This window comes from Curcuma longa, chromosome 20 (genome assembly GCF_044706935.1).
Source record: "Curcuma longa cultivar G26 ecotype Majalengka, Jawa Barat chromosome 20, ITB_CL_G26_1.1, whole genome shotgun sequence".
Classification (NCBI taxonomy): Eukaryota; Viridiplantae; Streptophyta; class Magnoliopsida; order Zingiberales; family Zingiberaceae; genus Curcuma; species Curcuma longa.
This window is the reverse complement of record NC_133880.1, coordinates 4,636,224-4,647,142: the sequence shown is the minus strand read 5'-3', so window position 1 is coordinate 4,647,142 and position 10,919 is coordinate 4,636,224. Positions and strand designations below refer to the sequence as shown.

General features: G+C 32.8%; 1 protein-coding gene across 1 annotated transcript; it reads right to left on the bottom strand.

Annotated features, from left to right (window-relative positions):
• Nucleotides 1–1,142: 1,142 nt before the first annotated feature.
• Nucleotides 1,143–9,322, bottom strand: LOC141813486 (ubiquitin-like modifier-activating enzyme 5). The gene is made up of 14 exons (XM_074701456.1): nt 9,188–9,322; nt 8,964–9,032; nt 8,742–8,855; nt 7,869–7,997; nt 7,592–7,660; nt 6,849–7,001; nt 6,680–6,716; nt 4,593–4,675; nt 3,329–3,403; nt 2,526–2,600; nt 2,115–2,201; nt 1,903–2,015; nt 1,530–1,579; nt 1,143–1,439 (listed from the first exon to the last, which is right to left on the bottom strand). Exons 1-14 carry the CDS (start codon nt 9,281–9,283, stop codon nt 1,309–1,311), a joined length of 1,281 nt encoding a protein of 426 aa, XP_074557557.1. The 5' UTR covers nt 9,284–9,322; the 3' UTR covers nt 1,143–1,308.
• Between the last annotated feature and the right edge of the window lie 1,597 nt (nt 9,323–10,919).

The following is a 10,919-nucleotide window of genomic DNA, read 5'->3' as shown; positions in this document are numbered from 1 at the left end:
GTTCATTCCTAAAATGTCACGTACACTTGGAGCAGTGGCCTCGATCGATTATGTCATCGTTTCCCTCCCACACACATTGGTTGCCTATAAAAGCCAGGCATTCCCAGAACATGGAATCCGTACCATTTGATCGATGATCAGAAAGATTTAACAAATTAATGAATATGGTGCAAAGAGCAGTCCTCCTTTGCATTGCTGCAGTACTGCTGATGCATCTGGCTTTGAGCAGCTCTGCGGGCATCAATGCAACAACACTTGGCAAGGCGAGCACTGACCTCGTAGAACAAGAGCTCGTGAGTCATGTTGATGGAGAACAAAAGCATTTAGAGGAGGAAGTTAGCAAGCGCAAGGTTCCGTCGGGCCCTGATAATCCACCACACTTTGATATCCATGCCGTGTCGTCGTCGTTTAGTCCTCTGCCGCCGCCGCCGCCGCCGCCGCCGCCGCCACCTCCACAGAAGATGTTGATCGACTGAAGACAGACGTATGGTATGTTTGCTTATGCTTTGAAACTGAAGCTTGCTCTCATTTCTCTAGAAATATGGTAATTATTAACTATGTACTGCTGTCTGTAACATGCATGGCAAATATAATTAATAATAAGACTGTGAGAGATTTGAGTATAACTCTAGTCTGTACCAATCTGTGAATCAAAGAGAAGTAGCAAATCTCACCAAAAAAACAAAAAAATAAGTAGTTACATAAAGATGAATTTTAGTTTGTGAAGTTGAATCCAAAGTGCTTAAGATTGCTGCATGCATATGGATTTTCATAAATAACATGAATAAAAACTAGCGATCTCATCCTTATTTGTAATCAATTAATTAGTAAGTACAGTTTGAAAATTTTAAAATTATTTCTAAAATAATTTTTTACTATTATAAAATTATTTTGAACTCAAATCAATTTAATCCTCTTGATTAATTCTTGCATAAATTATGAGTTATTTATTAAACTGAGAGAGAGACAATTGTGAAAATAGACCTGCTCTCTGCTCGAACTTGCACCATATTCATAAGACACAGAGAGAGATTGTCTTCTTCCACAACAATTTGATTATGTTCCTTCACTAGAAAACAATACTAGAAACGCACTCTTCATCATTTTCCTTCTCAAAGGAGGCTTTGAACAACACACTGACCTGTTCTACCAACAAGAAAATCTTAAATCAAACAGGTTCGGTACAGGCTTAACAAACGTTCCTCAAATAGACAAGCTTATCTCCCTGTGATCCCCAGATGCCATGGGGAACAAGTTAAGGTTTCGTTTATAGAAGGAAAAAAACTAAGATGGACATCACGGAATACATCAAGTTGCGTTGAGAGCATCGAGCTGTCGTTGTAGTTCCATAAGATCATCCTCCACTTCTTTTGTTTCTACTGCACCAGGATCTGTTTCAGCAGCAGGGAGTTCATGGATGAGGCCCTCCGGTAGAGCAGCTGGTTAAGATTGACGAGGGCCGGTATTGAAGAAGAAATTTAAAAAATTTTGAAATAGGAAAGAACTAGGTCTCGGCATGAGATACTAACCTGATGAAGAAGATGCATTTATGGTTTCAATCTCGTTGTCATCAACGACACTGTACAATGATATATACAAGTTAATCTAAAAGCCCAAAATTGACTGGCAAGTGTATTCAAAACCTTATATTGAAGATTCTAGACGGATAAAGTGGGAGATAAAACATGCTAAAACATTGTGGATAGTGATACAAAAACTATGGATGCTTCACAACAGCAGTAAGTAAAAATCTAATCGAAGAAAACGGACTGACATTTGTGAACAGTAACTGTAGGGTGAAAAACAAAAACTTGCAAGACAGAACATTCAGTATGATATTTGCCTTAGTAATACTACGAATATTCACTCTGGGACAAATTTATTTTATATAAGATTAGGCACCTTATATTCCACTCATTATCAACATGGAGCGGGCCATCATTTTCAGAAGATTCAGCTTCTAGCTTTGCTTTTGCAGCAGCTTCTCTAGCTGGTTTTGCTTGAAGGTACTCCTTCTGTGCAATATATATTGCTTTAGCATCCAATCAAGGCACATAATTAATTAATTGAAATAATCTTTTTCAGTTCATAAACTTCTAGAACATGAAATTAACCTGTCGCTCAATGCAGGCTCCATTTGAACATTGTGGATTCGGTTTCATTTCCATGGTAGGGAAAAAATCTTTAAGTGAATTATATCCCTGAATTAGCAATGATGTACTAAGTAAGAAAAATAGAAATTATATAAAAATTTGGACAAAGGAAAAGAGAAGAATATTTTATAAAATGATTGTTAATAAAATGGAGAAAAAAATCAATTTGCTTCATTTACAGTTTGCTTAATTTTTCTTTTAGAAAATAAAAATAATATCAATATAATTCTTTATGGGAAATCTGAAAGTCCCAAATAATCTGACCATATGCACAAATAAATGTAGGGTGGGATCAACATAAAGCACAACAGCAATTTTACAAGAAACTTCAAACATATTTGAAAATTAACATATTTTAGTATAAAGAGTTACCAAATAAGGTGAAACATTCCCAAATTTCAACAGGTATTTCAGTGCATTCTGAACAAGGAGACCAGCCACAACCCCCTGAAAATTGCCAATCAGTTATTACATGGATTCCATGGAGAAAATAATTGTGATGGATTACATAATACATCAAAGATCACTTCATGCAAAGGTAAACAAACATTATAGCAGAAACAAGACACTGCATTATTGTAGCAGAAAAGTAGTATGCCAATAAATGAACTTTCTATTAAATTAAGATATAATGGCATGCCCCACAACCTAAAAAATGATAAGATACTAGAACGTGTTCAGTTTACAGGAATTCAATGCTCAAATAAAATAAATAGAGTTGCACCACAGCATGAGTCTGTCTAATTGATTGTTTGCTTGGGTGGATGAATAGAGAAAACAAGCGAGAGGAAGAAAAGGGAATCAAATATTCATACATGTTTTTTTTTATTGTTAACCAATAAACAGGCCATAAATGAAATGTGGATATGCAGATTATATGTCCTCTACCAAGTCTATAAAACCATATCTTCACTAGTAAGCAAACAAACAGATGATTAAGAAAGCCAGAATTCCTTAGTTGGAATCCTAAATCTGTAAAAGGTTTTGGATTATTTCCTATCTTTATATCTTAGCATGCATCAATCAATGGATTATTTCCTTTTGCATTGGAGTAACTATATGTCCTAAGTACTGTTATGATGGGAACATCACAGATAACATGTGATATCACTCAGCATATCAAACAGAAAATAAGATGAGTAACTACACTACCACAAGGACTAAAATTTGCTTACCATAGTTGTTGGTAAGGATGCAGCACATACACCTTCACGCTTAAGCGTTCGCTCATCCACTCCAGATGCTACAACCTAAGAAAGGAAGAAGAAAATCTTCATATTAATGAGTGCATGATAAAATATTTAAGGTATTAATGAGCGCATTTCAGTTACCATGCAATTTAAATGAGATTATTTGCATGATTAACACACCATAAAAATCATACAAATATAAGGATCACAGTGAATGATAGCAAAACAGCAAATTACGATTGTACAAATCTTTCATTCTAAAAAAGAATATTCCTATAGCATTTCCTGTGATCTTCAATGTTCAATTAGAAATGTATATTGATAGTTTAAGTAAATACTGTAATAAGGACACAATTTACTTGAGAAGCAATGTTCTTGTTGTTATGAACAATTACTGATTTGGAGACTCTTAGTATCCAATACAGCAAGTCAGTACAAAGTGAGTGATAAGCAACTTACCATGACAACCAAAATATTTGCTTCAAGGATGAACTTTTTATTTCTAGTATATATTATTAGGTGGTACCAACTGATCATGACAACCAGAAAACTATATAGATTAGGAGGAATGCCATAAACCATAGACATTTTTACACAAGCTGGAACATCAAGCACATTTAAAGTTCAAATTCCAGAGGCTGCTATGAGATGGATGAGTCATGTGAACAACATTTGGAATACATTTCTTCCTCGTCATGTCTCATGCAAAACATGCCAAAACTGAAGAAATTTTTTTCTTTCCACTAACTATACCCTGGGTAATTTTCTTTAAACCAGTAAAATACATCCATTTTCAGAAATGTGTACAAAACATTACTTACCAATATAACTTCCTCAACATTATTTATCAATTTATTCATCCTGGAAATTTTATTGGGTTTATCTGTCATCCTTTTCTATATTGCAACAAAATGAGTGGCTACATCCAACACAAATATTCAGTCCTATAACTAACATAAATAATTTCTAAGCTGGAATTTATTGACATCAAATGAATTTTCAAATTTTAATTACTGTCACAAATCATTCCAAGTGGCATATTCCATGCAATGGTCTAATTCAATATCGTTACTGATGTTAACAAGTTAATTTGGAAATTGTATCATGCAATTCCAACAAAAATATTAAAATAAAGAAACTACTCGAATTAGAAACTAGTCAACATAGAAATGTAAACAATTTCTGAGATGCAAATATCAATTTTTCTTCAACTGTAAATACCGAGCAACACAAGTGAATTTGAATATACCAAAGGAGGAGCACATGCAAAACAAGCAGTTTCTCCAGGAACCAGCAATTGTATATGACCTGAAACAGCATCTTCAGATACACCTGAAATGGGAACAAGTTACATGGGTGATAACATCTCTCTCTCTCTCTCTCTCTCTCTCTCTCTCTCTCTCTCTCTCTCTCTCACACACACACACACACACACACACATGCTATTACCAATTTTCCTTTATTGTGATTAAAAGACGGCAAGATTCTAATTTCATACCAGGCTGGTAATTATTTCAAAAAAAACAGCACATATTTAATGAAATATTTTTGAAAAAAAAAACAAGGATAGATCAGTGATATCACTGAAGTTTTTTTTCTTGCATTTTCCGAATAATGATGCAGCTTAATTATTAACAACTGAGGTTTTCTCCACATTTTTTCAGTATTATATGTAAAATTATTCAATCTCACTATAATAATTGTAGTCATTAAGTAACTCCAAATGAACTCACTATTTTTTTCCTTGAGTTTTTTATGTTATCATTTTTTGCTTATTTTCTCACATTGGAAGGCAGATCTTATTTCCTTATATACTCATGAAAAGAAAAGAGATATTTTTTCTTTAGTATGGAATTAAATGTCAACATAATTAAATGTGGTTCTAAATTAATTTGTTAGTAATGCAATATATTTAAATATTAATATATTTGTATAACTTAATTAATTTTTTCACTTTAAAGTAAAATAATTGACTATTATACCGATTATATCTTTCTTTTTTATCTTTTCTTTTAGTCTAGTCGACCCCACCTAGTAGGATAAGGCTTGATTGTTGTTGTATCTTTTCTTTTGGTCTCAATCACTGTGAAAAGCACATATGAAACCAATTTGTTGATTCATTGTATATCAAAGGTAGCAATTGGAAATTAATAGTTATGCACCATATGGTATGTCGATACATAATTTTTCCATAATTGACGTGTTAAGTATGTGATTTAGTCTCTAAGTTGTTAGTGATAATTTGGAGGGGAAATTGTACTTCCTCCTTCTCGAGGAATCCTAGGTAGCTCCCTCTGCATTTATATAAATATTATTGATAAATAGGAATATTACAATAAACCCCTTAGCTAGCTCCCTCTACCTTTATATAAATATTATTGATAAATAGGAATATTACAATAAACACCTTACCTATTACATATTTGCATAATACTCCATAACACTCCCCTCAAGTTAACTGATACAACTTATGATACTTGTGGAGGATATATTCAAGAAGTGCACTGAATTATGCGCATAGAGAGAAGAGAAAAGATTCATTTTGAAATGTCCACAAAATTATGCACACGGAGAAAAAAGAACAAATTCATCTTCAAATGTCCATGGAATGGTGTATGCAGAGAGAGGAAAGAGGAGATCTAAAGAATGACGCACGTTGATAATGAGCAAATGAACTCGTGCAAAGGCTCAATCGAAAGCAATGATGTACTGAATGACCTCGCACCAAGGTTCAATTATAGACGATGATGCGCAAAATCATCTTGCATGAAAGCTTAATTTGATGGAGAATGAAGGCCGAGGAAGGGCCCTCGACGGAGTGGCAATGGTTTAGAGATGAGCAACAACTCCTTTGTTCTTTAATCGAAGGCCTAGGGAATGATACACCACTTTGAGAGGTGGAGAAATTTCAAGAGGCAGAGGGGTTCACACAAAAGGAGAAGTTGTGTGGCAGTAGAAGAGAGAAGTTGTGTGGCAGTAGAAGAGTCAGCATTGACCTAACAATGGAGGAAATAGCATAGAATTGTCGTGAACGACTCTAAAGGGTATCAGGGGCGAAGACGTAGCCGGCAGAGGCATTGTGGTCTCAAGGAGAACTGATGGAATAGATTGAATTAGACTAAAGATTATATAACTAAGATTTGTATCTAGGCACAAGAGACTTTTCCTATTTTCAAGTGTTTGTGTTAAAATAGAGAGGTTGAAGAAAAGGAACAAACTTTATGTTTAATAAGATTCTATTTGTGTTGCTCCAATGAGCATAATCACAATGCACTTAGCAGATGAAAAAGGATGAAGCTAGAATTTTGAACCTAAAGAAAGGAGAAGATAATTTACCAGACTCCATCCATGTCTGTCCTAGTTCATTGCATGCCTGAACAATAACAAAAAATTCTCAGATTAATATTGCTGTGGAAAACTTAGAATTAAAAATGAAAAGCATTTGATTTTGACATAGTTTCTTAAAACTGTATGGAAAGCAATGTTCAAAGAAGAGGCATCCCACCTGATTCACAACCATACGAGCCTCGTAGTTGTCAACACAACTTAAAACAAGATCAACTCCACTCTTCTGTCTACTTCTCAGAGAAACTTCTCTTTTAAGGCTCTCCATAAAAACTTCAAACCCTTCCACTGTTGTAATGTTCAATGAATAGCTCTAGGAAAAAGAACTTCAAGTTATATCATTTTAACCCTTAGCTATACTAGAAATTGTATAGCTAAACAAGAAAAATAATGAAACTAATTAGCAAAGTGGATTGTACAAATTCTTTGTAACAACCACTTTTGACTAGCAGTTGATCACTCAAAAATGAGGGCAATGAATAGCTAAAAGGAGGTTAGAAAGATAAAATAAAGGAATGAAAGAACTTGTAAGAATTATCTTAGGCAGAGATGATTAACTATAATTTACAAGAGATGCATTAACTACAAAAATAATGCAGAACCAACCCCAAAAATAGCTAACTATAATTCTATAGTTTTAATTTGTGGCAGCAGATACTAATATCCAAGTCCACTAATGCCTTTTGAACTTCTGATGGGAATGTTATGTATTGCTCTATGAACATATTGATCATATCACAGCTATTATCTTTTACTAATTACAAATTTTCATAGAACAGTAGGTGTAAATACATCAATGGTACAATGTACCATGATGGCAAAATAAGAAATACTCCATCACTACTGAAATGGGAAGAATAAAGAAATACTGCTCACATAGTTACTATTCATGCCTTTTCTTACCTCCAACACAACATCAGGATTGATTTCTTCAAGGGTTTGAACAGCAGCATCAGTCTTGGTCATGCCTACCTGACAAATATAGAAAACTTGGTGACCAAGGATGATAGTCTATCTTCTAGTGTTTCAATATAAAGCTGTAGACTTCATCTCTGCAACTACTAGATGATCACTGAACAGGTTGTTGTATATGGACATCACAAATGATGACAGTTATCGTAATGTGAAACATAGACAACTAAAAAAATAACAAAAGCATATTAGTAGAAAAATATCATGCCTGATCAGGACGAAAGAATAGCCTGTTCATGTTAGCCAACTCAACAGTGTCATAGTCATATAACAATAGGCGACCAATCCCGCATCTAGTGAGCATCTCTGCAGCAACACTGCCAACACCACCTATGCCCTATATCCATAGGAGAAACACCACAGGTAAAGCCAAAAGTTGTCGTAAATTTTTGAAAATACAAGTTTAGAAAACCTAACTAATACATAAAAATAGTGCAATTACCAAAACAAGATTAGGAACAATAATTCATAAGTTGAACAGTAAGTTGACTGGGCAAATACAATAAGTTCACAACTGTTCATGCAACGCCATGATGTTTGTTGTTAACTAACCCAAAGAACTCTCCATGACAACACAGTTCTTACTATTTCTAGCTTCTACACAAGCAAGTTTCTTTACTCTAATCCAGATGTATACATCAGCAATCAAAATCTTATCATTTGAGATTACCTTGTTAATTCATTCAGACTATAACAAATGAAATTTATTATTAACCATTTATGTGATAGTACAAAACTTATATATCTCTTGCTTGTAAAGACACTATAACAGAACATTTTTATCTCTTGATGCATCCAATAATTGAGAATTTAAATTGTTGTTTGAGGAAATAATTCTTGGGTAGCAAAAAATAAAATCTTGATACTATATTCTTCAATTTTATTCTTATGAGTTGTTCTGTAAAAAATATTATGCAAAAACTTCTACAAACAGCATGTAAGATATATTATTGTTGACCCATTTTAGCTTGCAAGGGAAAAAAATGATTTCCTCAAATTGGTGTAAAAAGGAAGACTATCTCTTCAAGTAAACTTTTAGGATAAAAAAACAGTATAAGGTAAAACATAAACGAGCACGCACTACTATTGCAACAGAGAATTCTCGTATTCTTTCGTAGTTCACTACAATACCCATACGTTGAAGCGCCATCAGCCTACTGTATGGGTTGTCATCGACAACCTCAGCGCTCATGTCCTGCATCATACATCCCAAACACCACCTAGTCAACCAAATCAATTAAGATTAACAATCTCAAAGTTGCATCTTTTCTTGTAGAGAATACAATTTCCCAAAGTTGCAGACCTTCACTTTGGATCGCTTAGCCATGCCAGCCTGTTTCAAGTTCATAACCTGAACAACTCGTTCTTTAATCTAAAAACAAAACATCGAAGAAATCAGAAAAACAACTAGACAACTCGAAGATAATACATTGAAATAGCAAGAGAAAGATTTTTTTTAAAAAAAGAATCTCGCAACGACTACAACGAGATCAAATCCCCACAACTTCTCCGAATCAGGTGGAATACCTGATCGACGGAACCGACGCGACTGGGATCGGAGATGCATGCCTTGAGGGCTTCCAGATCTTGAAGCAGAGCTCGCAGATCTTCCTCCATCTGCATTTGGGCGACTGCTTGCTTACTCCGATACCTCGCCCCCAGTCAGGCCTTAACACGAACTGCCGTTTCCAAAACGAACCGGATATGGTCATTTAATTCGCCAAAACGTTGCATTTTCGCAGTGAGCCGGTTTGATTGACGGGCCCACCAAAATAATGCAAAATAACGTTTAGAAAAACATGTCGAGTTGTTGTACCGCTTCAAAAGTATCCGTTATATTAATATATCTTTTTTATTTAACGTTATACGCGTTGACTCATTTTATATTATTCTCTCAAATTCATCTTTTATATTTATTTTATATTAAATAAATAAATATAGGTATCCATTAATCCGTTCAAAGAATTAAATATTAATTTACGTATAGTATTATTTTTAATATACATCTACACCATTTAAATATTATAACACTCACATATTAATATCGTGAATACTTTTAAAAAAAATTATTAAATAAATTATAGATATTATTTTATATCATTAAAATTAGAAGGGTAAATGAATCAAAATCAAGTTGAATAATATAAAAAATATTGATATTTAAAGTTAAATTTAAAAATATATATGACATTTGAATCTTAATTCAAAATTTAAAAATATAAATAATTTCAGTTCAAGTTTAATTTAAAATAAAATTTGAAATTGAATTCAATTCAAATTATTCGAATCCAATAATTGAATTATAATTTAAATTCAATTTCAGTTTAATTTAAATATATTTAAATTAAAATCATGTAAAAATAATTTGAGTTCGACTCGTGATGCTACTCATAAATAATTAAATAAAATATTATAAATTTAAATTCAACTTTAAAAATTTATTAAATATATTTAAGTTTGTCTCAAATTTAATAATTTTAAATATGAATCAAACTCAACAAACTCACAAAACAAACTGGATTCGTTTTGCAGCCTAGCTAGTTAAAATATATATCATCCATACGACTAAAAGTGCCATCAAATAAATTATTGACACTATTATGCTCCATGAATAAATTAATATTAAAAGGTGCACTTTAAAGTGTAAAAAAATATTTTTTAGATTGATTTTTAAATAATTATATTATGGTTTAATAAGTGCCGTTGATTAAATTATCAATATTATTACACTTTATTAAATAAATTATGGACATTAATATATGCCATAATGCATTAATTAAATAAATCACCAATCTTTTAGGTTTAGGTTAGTGTTTAATAACGCATTGGTAGTGATTTAAAAATATATATAATATATATTTATGGTCCAGCGGTTTTGGGACCTTATTTGGAAGCCTCTCAAAAAGAAAAAGAAAAAAAAGAAACAAAAAATGCTAACTCACTAATTATTCTCCAAAGCAAACATCAACGTATGGAAGAAACATAATACTATTTCATATAAATCAATGCGATCAAAAACGCATGTATTCTAGACCTCCCTAATAAAAATCGATTTATTGAATTATTTTTTATAATATTATTTCGCTCATACCAACTTTCAATGTATAAATAAGCATACAATTCTATTCACTTTGTTATACACAGGCTTCTTCTTCTTCATCTTGTTCTTCCTCTTGAAAACAAAGATGGCTCGTTCCTCTCTTCTTCTCCTTTTTGCAGTCTGTTTCTTGGTAATTTTAAATTGCATTTGATTAATTTC

Excerpts from the sequence above, each read along its gene's own strand:
- LOC141813486 (XM_074701456.1), bottom strand. The coding sequence starts at position 9,283 with ATGCAGATGGAGGAAGATCTGCGAGCTCTGCTTCAAGATCTGGAAGCC. Across the intron at positions 6,717-6,848 it reads CTCGTATGGTTGTGAATCAG|GCATGCAATGAACTAGGACA; the intron begins GTGGGATGCCTC and ends GTTATTGTTCAG. Across the intron at positions 3,404-4,592 it reads TTGCATGTGCTCCTCCTTTG|GTTGTAGCATCTGGAGTGGA; the intron begins GTATATTCAAAT and ends TTCCTTTCTTAG.